Source organism: Sminthopsis crassicaudata, chromosome 6 (assembly GCF_048593235.1).
Source record: "Sminthopsis crassicaudata isolate SCR6 chromosome 6, ASM4859323v1, whole genome shotgun sequence".
Lineage (NCBI taxonomy): Eukaryota > Metazoa > Chordata > Mammalia > Dasyuromorphia > Dasyuridae > Sminthopsis > Sminthopsis crassicaudata.
The window spans coordinates 184,460,211-184,476,147 of record NC_133622.1 but is presented as its reverse complement, the minus strand read 5'-3'; the positions used below and the strand labels follow the sequence as shown (position 1 = coordinate 184,476,147).

The 15,937-nt window shown below is 38.5% G+C and overlaps 1 protein-coding gene across 2 annotated transcripts in view; it reads left to right on the top strand.

Annotated features, from left to right (window-relative positions):
* The window catches only part of LOC141546640 (peroxisomal acyl-coenzyme A oxidase 3-like), a 69,896-nt gene that overhangs the window by 17,904 nt on the left and 36,055 nt on the right, over window positions 1-15,937 (top strand). For both annotated transcript variants that reach the window (XM_074274607.1, XM_074274609.1), the window contains exons 6-8: window positions 250-393; window positions 1,775-1,863; window positions 13,948-14,044. In XM_074274607.1, coding sequence (XP_074130708.1) covers window positions 250-393; window positions 1,775-1,863; window positions 13,948-14,044 — 330 coding nt within the window. The remainder of the gene's footprint in view (window positions 1-249; window positions 394-1,774; window positions 1,864-13,947; window positions 14,045-15,937) is intronic.

Here is a 15,937-nt window from a genome sequence, read left to right as displayed (position 1 = left end):
TGTCATAACCTTCATGAACCCAAGGTCCTTTCCACAACAAGACTTTTTCAAGGCCAGGGCTATATTATTGATAAGAATAATGGCCCCAAATGTGTGCTTTTATACAGATTATCATAAACATATTGTTGTTTACAAAAAAGTGTTATTAGGTTATTTGACTTTATCACCAAAACATTGTGAAATAGTGCATTAAACCCTCCCTGACAATATATGCTTAGTTTCCTTACTAGTCCTTTTTGTACTGTATAGGAATTCATCATCAATTCTCCTGATTTTGAAGCTTCTAAATTTTGGATTGGTAATATGGGAAAAAACGCCACTCATGCAGTGGTATATGCCCAGTTATATACCACAGGAGGCCAGTGCCATGGATTACATTCTTTTGTTGTACAGGTAAGAACGCATTGTTTACATTTTTCTGATTTTATTTTTCTCCCTCCTATCTTTCCCTTCTCCGACATCTTAGGGAGAAAACAAAGAAAGAAAGCAAAAAAAAAAAAAAAAAATCATCTTTGTGACTTGCAAAGGTTAAGAGAACTACATAGAATTATATAACTGGTAAGTACAAATTCAAGAAAAATTAGTTACCCCCAATAGCCATATCCAAAAATATGTCTTGGTATGCACCCTGAATCTTTGTTAAGAAGTGAGCATCAGGCTTCATCATTCCAGTTTTCTGGAATTACCGTTAATTATTCCCTCAATCAGATTCCTTAACTCTTTTGAAGTTATAGGTATTGTATAAATTCTGCTTGTTTCATTTTGTACTAGTTCATACAGTCTTTCTAGGTTTCTCTGAACTGTCCCATTAACTCCATTTTGTTCATATGCAATAATTTGTTCAGCCATTTCTAATTTGACACGTGCTCCTTAGGTTCTTTGACACCGCAAATATTTTTATACAAATGGTCCTATTTCTCTTTCTTGATCTCTTTATGATATAGATCTAGTAGTAGAGTCACTAATAAAAGTGTATATATGTAGTTTAGTAACTTTTAAGAAAAGAAATTTATTACTTATTTTTAATATTCATTTAAACATTTTTGAATTCCAAATCCTTTCCCCTAGTCCCATGTTATCAAAAAAGCAAAAAAAACCCCACAAAAAAACAAAAAAAAGCCAAAGTTTTTTTTGCAGAGAATATTGAATTCTAATTAGATCTGAAGCCCTTATAACCAGAATTTTAAATTCACTGTAGGTTAAGTTTAAATAATTAAATCAATTACATTTTAATATTAATTTTTAAAAAGTTAAAAATAATTTGCAGAAAGAACTGAATCTTTACATCACTTAATGTATTTGTATTTATTTTTTAGGCTTATTGAAAGTCTATCAAGAACTATTTGTAGAATATTTGCATAAAGAAACTTAGGATTTAAATATATAATTCAAAATCCTTTTTCCCTCATACCAAAAAAATAACCGTATTTCAGATCTTGGAAAAAATTTTCTTTTCTCTACCAACTAAATCATTAGTCAACAAGTACCTATTGCTATCTGCTAGTTATATACATTTACTTTAGGTGTATATAAGTATATATATATATATATATATATATATATGCAGAGAAAGAGAGAGAGAGAATTTGCATTTTTCTTCATTATAACATTGCATTTTTCTCATTGCTTTTTATAGGCATAAATGTGTATACAGACACACACACACATACACACACATATATATATATATATTTATATATATTAACTTGAGAATTTAGTTTTTGCTTGATTATAACATTGTATTTTTCTCATTGCTTTTTATGGGCATAAATAGATACGAGATCCAAAGACACTTCTTCCGATGCCAGGAATCATGGTCGGTGACATTGGAAAGAAACTCGGACAGAATGGTTTGGACAATGGGTAAGTGAATATATCCCACTGCAGAAGTACGGTTTGGTCCAGTTTGCAATCATTTGTTTAAAATTACTCACAAATTAGATTCATCCTAAAAACCTAAGGTCCTCTCTCTGTACCCCACAAGCAAAAGGAAACAAAACAAAACTGAGACCCAGAGAGGAGAGGTCACTTGTTCAAAGTTCCACTGAGACTTGTTGGCAAAGGTAGGACTAGAACTCGGTGCTTGTGGTTCCCAATTTCATGAGTGTGAAAGGAGTGCTGGGCCTGGTTCAAATCCCAGTGTGAAACCTTGGATCAAGGTTTCTTTTCTGAGACTTGCTTTCCTCGTGTGTAATGTGGACACAGCCGTCTCGTGGGTAAAGCTGACAATGCTCTCTCAATGCCATGTGGAACTCGTGTCATGGGGGCTGAGCTTAAAGGAATCTCATGATTCCAGGACATTTGAGGTGAGCAGGGATTGCGTTCCAAATGCAGGAGACAGTTCATGCACAGAATTCAGAGACTTGAGATAGAATTTTGAAATGGAGGGGGCCTACTAAGAGGCAGTCTCTACGTCACACATAGCATGAGTAGTGCAGATAAAGGGGGGGAGGTTTGACTAGCAGAATAAGCACAGTTTGTCACGTCAAGGATATGTCGAGTCCACAAACATTTTGTTAAGTATCTCCTGTACCCTAGGTACCAGGCCAAGCCCTAGAGCTTCAAAGAGAGATAAAAATAATCCTTAAAATCAAGGAGCTCACAGTCTAATGGGGAAGATGACATTCAAACAACTGTGTGTAGAAAAGATATATACAGGGGCAGCTAGGTGGTGCAGGGGTTGGAGACACCAGCCTGGAGCCAGGAAGACCTGAGTTCAAATGTAGCCTCTGATACTTGGTCCTTATTAGCTGTGTGAGCCTGGGGAAGTTACTTAACCCGAATTGCCTTGCAAAAAAGAAAAAAAAGATAGATTCAAAGGATTAATTGGAAATAGTCTCAGAGGAGATGCTTGCAGAAGATAGGATTTTGGCTGAGACTTGAAGGAAGCCAGGAGGTAGAAATAAGGAATGAGAGCATTTCAGAATTAGAGGTCAGCCAGTGACCAGACAGATAGTCAGGAATTTTTAGTGCCTTGTACCAGGAATAACAGCAAGGATGCCCTTGTCACTGATTGTAGACTACATGGAAGGGAGCAAGGTGTGAGAAGACTTGGACAGGTAAAAAAGGGCCAAGTGATGAAGCCTTGAAAAAATAAATGAAGGATTTTATATGTGATCCTGAAAGCAAAAGGGAGCTATTGGAGTTTGTGGAATGGGGCTAGGGAGGAGGTGAGTAGTCAGAGTTGTATTTGAGGAAGGTTCATTTGACTCCTGCCTAAAAGAGAAATGGGGAGACTTTTTTTTTTTTAATTTTTTTTTATTATATATATATATATATATTTTATAATATTATCCCTTGTATTCATTTTTCCAAATTACCCCCCCTCCCTCTATTCCCTCCCCCCGACGACAGGCAATCCCATACATTTTACATGTGTTACAATATAGTCTAGGTACAATACATGTGTGTGAATATCATTTTCTTGTTGCACAATAAACATTAGAATCCGAAGGTACATGCAACCTGGGCAGACAGATATTAGTGCTAACAATTTACATTCCCCTCCCAGTGTTTCTTCTCTGGGTGTATCTACCTCTGTCCATCATTGATCAACTGGAAGTGAGTTGGATCTTCTTTATGTTGAAGATTTCCACTTCCATCAGAATACATCCTCATACAGTATTGTTGTTGAAGTGTACAGTGATCTTCTGGTTCTGCTCATTTCACTCAGCATCAGTTGATTTAAGTCTCTCCAGGCCTCTCTGTATTCCTCCTGCTGGTCATTTCTTACAGAGCAATAATATTCCATAACCTTCATATACCACAATTTACCCAACCATTCTCCAACTGATGGACATCCGTTCATCTTCCAGTTTCTAGCTACAACAAAAAGAGCTGCCACAAACATTTTGGCACATATATGTCTCTTTCCGCTCTTTAGTATTTCTTTGGGATATAATCCCAGTAGTAGCGCTGCTGGGTCAAAGGGTATGCACAGTTTGATAACTTTTTGGGCATAATTCCAGATTGCTCTCCAGAATGGCTGGATTCTTTCACAACTCCACCAGCAATGTATTAGTGTCCCAATTTCCCCACATCCCCTCCAACATTTGTCATTATTTGTTCCTGTCATCTTAGCCAATCTGACAGGTGTGTAGTGGTATCTCAGAGTGGTCTTAATTTGCATTTCTCTGATCAGTAGTGATTTGGAACACTCTTTCATGTGAGTGGATATAGTTTCGATTTGAGAAATGGGGAGACTTGAGGCAGGGAGGCCAGACAGAAGCATGTGCCACTCTTCAAGTTCTCCCCTTATATGCAGTCTGCTAAAACCCAGGAAGTATTTCTCCATTACCTTCTGGGTTATCTAGGCAACGGACATTCTTCATTTATTTATTTTTTCCTGTGAGGGTTGGTGGGAAGCACATAAAAAAGAAGACTCTGAGTCAGTCCATTGAGGAGTAACAAATGAATTGTCTTGGACTTCCCTGGTGTCCTGATGACGTCAGAGAAAGTGAGAGAGGCCCTCAGCTTATTGGGCAAACCCTCTGTGGTGAGGAGAACACCCACACTGATAGGATCACGCCCTTTATATGCTTCATATGCTATCTTTTCACTGGAATCATTATGTAAGAATCCAGGTTCACAAGTCAGGAAAATTAGGGAGTGATTCATGCTTGGGGTATGGGCATATTGATGGCATAGCAGGGTGCTCTGAAGAGCAGGTTCCTCTGTGAAGTCTGATGAAGGTTACCATAATTTATGTGCCACATTCAGTAATCTCTCTCTTTTATGAAGAATTGAAGGGTCTCATCACGGTATGTCAGTGATCATGGGGGATCTGGAAGGCCATGTTTGGGGGGCCCAGAAAGGTTCCAAGCTTGATGACAGGCAGACCCACAGAGCTCGGTGCAGAGAAGGCCCCCACAGCCTGACTGGCTAAGGAACAGTTTCAGTCTCAGTAACTTCAGAAGACAGTCTGCTTGAATAGAGAGGGATTAAGATCTGCACTGGGGGAAGGAATCCCCAGGAGCATCCTCGTGAGTAGCCCTTGTGCAAAGTGATTTGCCTCTTTCCTTTGCTTGTCCGCCAAAGCCACGTTACCTGGTTGGACAGGGGCCAAGGGAAGGTGATTCCTTTCTTGAGCACTCACAGGGCTCTAGGTTCTACAGCTGTTATTGAGGCTGTAAAATAGAAACAAGAAAGGCTTGATGCTGAGGCACAAAATACTGGGCTTTTTTCTTTTTCTTTTCTTTTTACCACTCAACAAGCATTTTATTTTCTTTCCCACTGCCCCTGGGGAAAAGAAAGAAGAAAAATAAAACTCTTACGACACATATTTGTTATATTCCCATGCTGGCCACGTCCCAAAGTGTATGTTCACTGAATGTACCTTTTGTCTGTCAGGAGGTGGGCAGCATGTTTCATCATTGGATGATAGTGATTGGTCACTGTACTAAGCAGCGTTCTTAAATCCTTCAACTAATTTTCACATACAATCATATTGTTATTGTACACATTGTTCTCTTTGTTCTGCTCACTTTACTTCATAAAATACTTTTTCCAAATTAGGTTTAAAGTTCTCTGACATTAATATTGTGTAAATGCTATTTTTATTGTTTTTATATGGCTGTCCAGCTTTTTATTATTTCAAGGTTATAGACACTAAGTGGCTGTGCAACCCCAGGGAACTCACATAACTTCTCTGAGCCTGTTTTTTCTACTGTAAAAAAAAAAAAAAAGGGATTATGATAGCACTTATATCCCTTCCAGGGTTGTTGTAAGAATCAAAGAAGATGGCATATATGAAGCACTTTGTAAACCTAAGTGCCATATGTGTTATCTATCGTCATTAGAGTTATCATCACCATTCTCCTCATCTGAAGTAAACCTCTCTGGAGGTCTTTGATTTCATTGTACTCCCACTCCAGAGAGATCACAGCCCTTTTTACTGCTTAGTAAACATTCTTTTTGAGTTGCTGTGATGAAAAAAAAAATGTCACGGATAATCCATCCTTCTGGTGATGAACCTGTTTGAACTAAGCTAATTTGATTTACAGGCAATAAACATAGTTAATGGGCCTGAACTAGGCCTTTCCTGATGGATCAGATCTGCCAAAGATGACTCTCTGCTGAAATAGATTTTTTTTTTAGAAAAAGAGCATTTCTACTCCATGAAAAACTACTGGGAGGTGACTGTAGCAAAAGAGAAGAAATTAAGAAAAGTTAATGGGTTCTTATTTCTGTAATCAGTTTTAGGTCACAGATTTTAGTCAGAAGGAATCTAGTCCGACCCCCTCACTTTACAGAGGAGAAAGCTGAAGAGGTAGAGAGTGACTTCTTTTGGACAGCTAGATATTGGCAGAGCCAAGAATGGAAATCATATTTCCTGACTTTTAAGCTGGTCCTTTTTCTATCATATTATATGTTGCCTCTATTTGTTTTCCTATTTAAGAAATCACCATTGTGTATTCTTCGTTAAAAACATTCAGCTTATCCTAGCTGTGTGATCCTTGGCAAGTCACTTAACCCCAGCCTCAGAAAAAAAACACAAAAAACCAAGCTGAATGTTGGTTCTATCATTGTTCCCTTAAACTGTCTTGCCTGGTGACTGTTATAATCCACAAAACCTCTAAATAAAGTCTCTTCTCTTTCCATTTATTCAAGTAACAACAAATAATATTCATTCAAAAATAAAATTCATTTACATAAGAACAGTTAACCATATTGCTGTAGAGCATTCAGGTTTTCCATGCTTTTGTCCTCACAATAACCTAGAGAGGTAGGCAGTAGGTAGTACAAGTCCCCATTTTACAAATGTGGTTCATCGAGATTATCTGACTTATCCATGGTCACATGGCTAGTTAAGCGCCAGTAAGAACTCAAAGCTAGACCTTCTGGTTCCAAAGTCAGGACTCTTTTCTCTATTGTTATTAGTCATTGAAATAAATTATTCAAGATGCTGGGAGAAATATGAAGTTAAATAAGATATAAACTCTGCTCTCCAGAAGATCCTTTTCAAGATATATTTTTAGGCAGATTTCTTGTCTCTTGACAATGCATTAGAGGAAGTTTGCTATTTTTCTTCTTGGAATAGGGAACAAGATAAAATTAAAATAAAGAATCAGTTCTTTCAGTGTCATCATCCTAGTGGCTTCTCATAATCAGATTTCTGCCTTTATTTTGCTGAGGCCTTTTTCAATAGCACAAAGTTCTCTTTCCCTGCTCCTCCCTCCACTCTGCCCAAATGACTGGTTTGGAACAACACCAAGGTTCTTTCCCCTCCTTTTTCTCGCCCTGTGTAGGAGAGTGGGGTGGAAAGAACCTTTGGCCTGTATCGGGTTATTGTTCTTTGTTTAATATTGACTATGGAAACTCTGGCAAGTCATGGTTTTTCTCTGAACTTTGATTTCCTCATTGACTAAATTAGAGAACTGGAAATCATGACATCTGAGACCCCAACTGTTAACCAAAGAAATTGTGCCATTCTCTTCCTCTCTCTTGCACAGGGGATCCAAAGGAGGACAGGACTTGTCTCACACTCCATTTCTTTGTCTCTAAAATGGACCTCTAAGGGTTATTGTGAAGAAAGCACTTTGTAAGGATGAATGCTATATTTAGATCTTAGTTCTGAATTTAAATTTAGAACTTGAATGGTCCTTAAAGATATGCAGTACAATCTTCTCAGTTTTATAGGTGAGGAAACTTAAGCTGAGGGAAGTGGATTAACTTGCCTAGGGTCACACAAGTAGTCATTAGCAAAATCCTTTAATAACAAATCCAGTGTTTGTTCCATGGCACCATGTACTTACTCTTTGTCATTGTTTTTATTCACTACTCTCAGCCTCTGTTTTTTCATCTCAAAAATAAAGGGCCTAGAGCAAACATCTCTAAGGTTGCTGGGAGTATAAATGCCAAGCTAAGCAATGTGCACTTATAAAACATGGGAGTGGGCAACAGTTGAGTGGTTTTTTTAAAGAGTGCCATAATTAAGAAATCTGATGGCTATTTCTAGGAATTTTCTGAGTACTAATTCTGACCGTGGCCTACTCTATCACTACTCCAAAAACATTGTAAAAATACACCAAATAAAGCAAAAGAAAAATAAAAGAACAAAAAACTCTTAAAGGTAATCTCATGATGGGGACAAAAGGCCACACTCTCAGCTGCCTGTTCCCCCTCCTGGTGTCAGGACCTTCTAGTTCTAAATTTAAATTCAGAACTAAAATCTAAATGTTTCTTTCAGCTTTACAAAGTACTTTCTTCACAGTGATCCTGGGAAGTCCATTTTAAATATAAAGAAACTGAGTGTGAGACAAGAGGGCTGACGGCTTCATTTAGCTGATCTTGGGTCCCTGTGACCCACTCCTAATAAGGACTTCACATTAATGGTTATGAGAATCTTAACAGTGAATAATACTACCACTGCCGCTACCATTGCCGCCGCCGCCACTGCTGCTGCTGCTAATAATAATCATTTAGTAATCTTTACTAGTGATTACTAATAATCATTTATATAGTTCTTTAAGGTTTACTTTACCTGAGCAACTTCATTTGATCCTTGCAGAGATTTTTTTTTAATCATCATATTAGAAATGAGAAAAGTGAAGCTGAAGGAAGGATAGTGTCTTATCCAAGTATCTGAGGCAGTATTTGAACATAAGTTTCATTGACTGCAAGTCCCAAACTCTATTCCTTGTGCTGTCTAGCTGCCTCTCTAGTCAAAAGAAGTTTGAAAGCCACAGCAACTGGGTCAGACTTGCACCATCTATGCCTAATAGTTATCTCTTGGCAACAATTCAGCCAGAACACTCCTTCTTTCAACAGAGGAAATTTTAGAAGTTAAAACTATCCTCAGAGAGAGAAACAACCCCACAATAAGTGTAGGAAAACTACAAAGAAATAGTGTGGGCTAAGAGAATCCCAGGAAAAAAATTCTAAAAGAAAATTTATTCTAAAATAATTACAAAGAGAGTCCTAAAGAAGAGAATCAATTGACCACAAAGATTGAAGAAAGAGATAATAAAATTTGAGCTTTTGATGAAAAACTGTACTTCTTGCCATTGTGAGAGGCTGAGACTGGAAAATTCTTTAAGTTTGGGAGTTCTGTAGCGTTAAAGCCAGCTTAGCTTCTGAACTTATTTCTTCTGAATCTATTTCTTTATATCTCTAATCTTTAGCACCTGCCATACACAAAATGCTTAATAAATGCTTCTTGGTTGATTGAAAGAGAAAAGCAAAACAACAAAACCAGCTACAAAAGTAAACCAGTTTGGGCAATTTTAAAGTGGTAAATGATGATCAAAGGAAAGGGCACCATTGACCCTTGAGGATCCTAGCTTCTCTAAGGATCAACAAGGAAACAAAAAGAGACAAATTCATATGCTGCTTGTTCAGAATTAGGGTTCTTAGGGGAGAAGGAGGGAGGATCTTAATAGTTCTTATAATTGTTGTGCTGCAGCAAAAGAGAATTAAAATGGAAGGTGGGGAAAAGAAAGTGTTAGTATCCAGGGAACCTCTTTTTTATTTGCATGAGATAAGGGGAAAGTGGGGGAGGGAATTTTTAGTGGTAGAAATATAATAAATAGAAACCATAAAAAAGGGGTTGAGAAGAAAGGAGGAGTGACAGAGGTGATAGCCACAGGAAGGGCTAGAAGGGAACTCAAAGCTCTTGGGTCCATCCTCCTTGTTTTACAGATTAGGAAATGGAGGCCCACAGTGGTCAAGTGGCAAGTATGTCTTGGGTACAGATTCAGATCCTCAGATTGCAAATCCAGCCCATGTTCCTTGATACAGTGCTTCAAAGGAAGTCATTGTTTAAACAGTGTGAGCTGGAAATCCTTGAGTCTTAGAGTGAAAGACAGTCCAGACTGCACCTGGCAGCTAGACCACTCTCCCCTCTTCTTTCAAAGGTGAAGAAACCGAGTCCCAGAGAAGAGACATAAATAATCATAATTTACACTCACATAGTATTTAAAGAAGTTTACAGAATACTCTATATACCAAAAAGTTGGTAGTGCAAGTATTTTTAATTCCCATTCCAATTAAGGCAACAGCATCCTAGGGGTAAAAGTCCCTTGACTCTAGTCTCCAATCTGATAAACACCAAAGCAGGGGTTCTCAAACTAGCCTGCGGGCCAGATGCTCTGAGGACATTTATGCAGCCCAGGGGTTATGGCAAATGGGCTGAGGGGCGGAGACAGAGTGTGAGCTTTTGTTTTTACTATAGTCGGGCCTCCCACAGTCTGAGGGACAGTAAACTGGCCCACCTGTTTAAAGTTTGAGGACCACAAAGAACAGAGGCTCTAAGGCTGGCCCTCTTTCTACCATGACACTTGGTTTGTGGTCATTTGCTTCTTTTCTTAAAAGCTGAAAACTGAGAAAAATTCCAGGTAATCACGGTTCTCCCTGAGGCTTCCCTGTATCATGATATTTTATGCTCACCAGCACATCTTCAGAACTTTACTCACTGGGGACTAAAAACACCTACTGAGTACAGAATAAACTTCCATGGGTTTTATTGACATAAGGGATTCCTTATCCTCCAATGCAGAAAGGGAGAAATATTAATTAATTAATACATGTTCTTTAGAGATAACAGTGCCCTCCAGGAGTATCATCAGAAATGGGCCTGGGAACAAAGGCATCAATCGGGCTTGATATACTCTAAAATCATTTTGCTTCCAGCAGAGGGTGCAATTGCTTTGATTATGTGAGACTTCTAAGCTTGAAGTGAATTTTGACAAGTGATTTTCCTTTTATTCTGCCTTATTTTCCCACCTAATTCAAAGGTGAAATTTTGTGGAACATCACATTTGTGATTTTAATAGTTGAGTGATTTTTATCACTTCAGAACCAGTTTGGTTTTAAGTAAGAAGGAACTAAAGAAGAAATGTCTTGGTAACCAGGTGTAGCTTTGTCTGACAACTGAATGAAACAAGATTGACAGGTCAACTTATTCTTTCCCTTTTGAATGAAATCTTCCTCCAAGTTCAAAAGAAGTCTTGGAATGAGAAGATCCTAGAGATAATTAGAATGGGAAAATTCTTTGGCTCACCTCCACCCTAGCCTGAACTGAGGAACATTCCCTGTCCTCTTCAGGATGCTTTCCTCTTCTCTCAGGCCCTAACTTTTCACTGACAGGCTTGGATACAACCACTAGAGAATGGAAATATGCTTTATTAAGATTTTCAGATAACATGGGAAGCCTAATGGAAGGACAGGTAGTGGAACCATCCCAACCCCTCCCCCAAAGGGGAAACTTTTTTCTAGGCATCAGTTCAGAGAAGCAAAGGGAAGTTTGGTGCTATATATAGATTCTCACAGCTTCCCCAACCTGTTTTATATATAAATTTCCATCCCCATGATCCAAAGGCTCAGAAATGTACAGATCTCTGGGTAATGGCTGAATACCGTTCTTCAAATCTCTATATTAGTGCCCTTTGGGGAGGAATTACTATTGAAAAAATAATAATATTGCTGGAATACTAAAGTCAGAATTATTGAATTTTAAATTTATATAATTTTTTTAAAATTAGGAACCACAATTTTAAAACATTCAAAATACTATATTTAAAATTACTTCTTAAAATGTCTAGACATCAAAAGTTTCTTGAATAACTTTTATAATTTCAAAACTTTCTTGAATAACTTCAAAAAGTTTCTTGAATAACTTTAATAATATGAAATGATTGTGATATTGCATTTAAGAGACTCCTATGTTGTAATGTTCTGATCGTCTCTCAGTTGTAATCCTTTTCTGGGAGGAGGTTTCTTTCCTGTATAATCTTTTCCTCTATGAGCAAGTTTCTTGGGAGGCTTCTGGAGCCTCCAGCCAGCCTCTTCTTCTTCCTGAATCCCAGCTCTTGTCTTTCCCCAGTCCAGACTGCTCTCCAGGCTCAATGTTGCCTCTTTTTATCCTCCTAGAGAATGGGCGAGGGATAATGAAAGGGCTTCTGGGAAGAAGTACTCCAACCAATGAGCTTGCTCCTCCTAGAATTCCTAAGGTATAAACTCCCTTTAAAGGCCCGAACCAAAGGTCTGAGCCAGAGAACTGTCAAGTCAACCTGAATTCTCACCTTGTCACTGTCCAGACAACCTGAGTTCTCACCTGGTAATCCTAACACTATGTAACAGAGATTCCAATCCTAAAGGCATCAAGTTTAATAAATGCTTTCAGGGATTTAAATATTCAAGTCAATTAATCTGAGGCCAGATTTGAACTTACTAAAAAAGAGTCTTCTAGACTTCCAGCTCTATACTCTGTCCACTGTACCACTTAGCTATCCCCTTGTTAAGTGTCTATTATTTGTTTAATATAGAAAAAGGGGAAAAAAAAAAGAGGAAAAAAAAAGGAAAAAAAAATCAAGGAGTGGACATTCTGTAGAAAAAATAAAATATTAGAGATGAGAACTTTAACATTAAATCAACAAGGGGGATGCAGAGGTTGGGGGGTGAGCTCTAGTGAGTGGGTTTGTTTTTTTCACTGCCAAGGAACAGCTACACATAGTGGAGAAAGGGTAGACTAAGCCTTCATCTTCCCAATCCAACAGATTATGTATATAATTACTGTAGAGTTTTGAATCCTAAAATTTAGATTAACTACCAAAAATCCCAACCAAAAACCTTCAGAAACCTAAAGGTGAAGAGACTTAAACTCTACACCCAGAACCAAACTTTTTCCAAACCCAGCAAGTTCACAAATCAGGGGAAAAAATCACAAATAGTAACAGTAATATTATTAATAATGATAGTACACACAAATACATTTTCCATCCACCAAATTGTTAGCAAAAAGAGGAAAGTTTGAAAAGTTTCTGAAAGTTTGCATATAAGCTTTGCAAAGCATTTATTTTAACAACAATACCATGAAGTATATGTAGTTCAAATCTTATTATCCTCTGTGGACACTAAGTATCAAGAGTAAAATGATTTGCTCTTCCTGAAAAGCATGCTTGGGAGGGCTTAGGAGTCTGGTACAAAGAAATAAGTAACTTTCCATTACTTTTAGGTGCATATACAGGCTCCTCTATTTGCCATTTAAAGCCCTTCACAACCTTGCCCCAGTCTACCCTTCAGTCTGGTTACACATTACTCCCTTCCACGATGGTTCAAAGAGTCCCTTACATGTCCTCATGCACCGTATCTTCCTGTAATGAATCCCTTCCTTGCCTCTGCCCCCTTGAATCTTAGCTCTGCCATTTGCTAATTTTGTGATCTGAAATAATCCCTGAATTTCTTTGGGCTTCAGTTTCCTTATTGATAGAAAGAATGAGTTGAACTAATTAGTCTCTGAGATTCCTTCCAATTCAAAACCTGGGATCCTGGGAATATATGGACTCTTTTCTTGAGACTTTGCTGGAGCATCACCTTCTATAGTATATCTGTTTTGATTCTCCCAGCTTCAACTGTCCTCTCCGTCTAAAAGCACCTTGCATATATTTGGTCTCTATCAGTGTATGTGTGTATATGTGTTGTTTCCCCACAGAATAGGAGTTCTTTTAAAGCAGGGACTGTTTAATTTTTTTGTCTGTATTCTTTGTGTATAGTAGTGCCTGGCACATTATGGATAGTCTATAAGTGATTGTTGGTGGATGGATATAACAGTTCTAACAAGCATTCCTGTAGCTTCATGATCACTGGCCCTCATCATTCCAATTAACCGTCCCTCTGAACCTTCTTAGCTTTTGTCATTCTTGTACACTTTCTTTTTGTAATTTTGCAGTAAATGATGTACCTATACCCTGCAGGATTTCCTCTTTGTCCTTTATTATATCATGTGGTGGAAGTATTCTTGCGCTTAATATTCAGCCAACCTGTCTCCTTTTTTGGTCATACATAAGTAAGCAGATTTTTTTTTGGCCAGTCCTGACATTTAATTAATTGTTAACAGTATACTGCAGTCAGCTTGTGAAGTATCAGAATCAATGGTATAACTGAGCTTTTGTTATATGAACTGAGAATTTTTTTACAATTCTGAGTTCTCTTATTAATGTTTTTGAACAGATTCACCATGTTTCATAACGTGAGGATTCCCCGAGAAAACCTGCTAAACCGAACAGGTGATGTCACTCCTGAGGGAGTCTACACTACTTCCATTAAGGTACTGTGCTCCAATATTAAACCTGCATGTGAAATGATGACTGTCAGATGCACAGATTCCCATAAATAGCTGATCCATCTTTCACTATACCAAGAGAGACATTTTCCCATCAAATGAAACTTGGCCCTTTGGAATCAGTATGATGCAGTAGAAGGAGCAAACCTAGAGTGTCGGACTGGTATTGGAAGCCCAGTTTTCTGCTACTTATAAGCTAGTGAACAAATTACTCAACCTCTGCGGGCCTCGGGTCTCTCAACTGGACAATTGTGGGGGGGGGGGGGTTGGACTAGGAGACTTTAAGAGACCTCCCAATTGTAAAGGGCATTTGAAATTTCCCCCATGGATGCTTGCTGCTTCAGTAGAATTCCAGATGTACCTATCTGTAGGACAAGCTGACTCTACTTTAAGAGAAAGCAGATGGGATCAGATAAGCTCCAAGTGCTTGGGCAGCTTCCAAATGGGGTTAAACATTTATAGGTTAGTTATTCACAGTGTTTACATCAACAGGCAAACCTTAATATATGGACATGCTGTTCATAAGGTTATCACGGTAAGTCAAGTGGTCTAGAACTGTTTAAAAGCAAAAAGGGGGGAAAGAGTGAGTATTTGTAAGCCAGAATGAACATTTTCAAACTGCAAAATTCATGCTTCTCATGTTAGCTTCAGTAGTCTTTGTTGGTACAGAAATACATCACATATCATACATAAGTAAGGAAATAAGCAAAATTTAACAAATAAATTGGTCTGATTTGTAAAAAAAATGTAGTAGAAATATTAATATGAAATTATAATCTAAAACAAAAGAAAGAGAAAATGCTATTTTAAGAGGGCTATCCTATAATTTAGGATATCCATTTGCAAGAATACTGGGTTGAGAATCTTTTCAGCAGTTCTCCCTGAATTCAGGAGTGCCAGATTATCTCTGACAAGGTTCCACAAGGTCCCCATGGATTCATTCTTGGAACTCACACTGACAGCCTAGATCCCCAGAGTTTAACAGCTACTCCTACTCTCTTCAAGATTCTATGGGCAACTCCGGAGCCCTGAGGTCTCTGCAATTATTGCACCTGTCCCTCTATCCAGTATGTCCCCATCTCCAGAATGATGTTTGCTGATATCTACCTTTTACACAATAATGTTTATTAGAAATATATAACAAGAATAAAAGGATAAAAGGCATTTCTCCAAACTATTGATGTACTCTTCCCTGGGGACAATGTGCTCAAACTGAAAGTTGAAAGGTACTTAGTCACATATGTAGAAAACGCATTTGGTCAGGAGATACTCAAGACTTTTTGCTTAAAGAATTCTTTTCTCAGTTTCCCCACAAACTAACTGCTAGGTGTAGTGCCACTAAGAGGTGAGCTTCTGTCTTGCTGAGCTGATCTAACTCCTTGCAACACATGATGTCCTCCCGCCATTGGACTGGGTCCAGCAGATCTCTGCTCAGGGTTGGCTCTTCATCAGATGCAGCTATTGCCGTTTCCAGCCCCAGAGTCTCTGCTGTCTCCTCCCCTGCTGAGGGGATCTCTGCTGGCTCTGCACAGAGTCTTCTAGTCCCATGAAACCCTCTTCCTCCTCCTTTTACATAGTTCTGGGTATTAACAGTGTTTTCCTAACTAGAACTGAAGCCCACTTCTCTGCACTTTTTATCAATTATCCCCAGCTCTACCTTCATGGTCCTAAGCAGAACAAACCTTATCTATCTTCTGTACCCTCAGGGCAGCTGAAGCAGCCTAGCTGAAGTGGCAGGGCATCCTGAAGAAAGCCAGGGACTCAGACTTCCTTCATCCCCACCCTCTTGATCTCCCATCCCTTCAGAAGCAAGTGGACATAGTTCAGGACCTGGACACAAGCCCTCAGAATGGTAGTGCCCTCCTCCTCTTCCCAGAC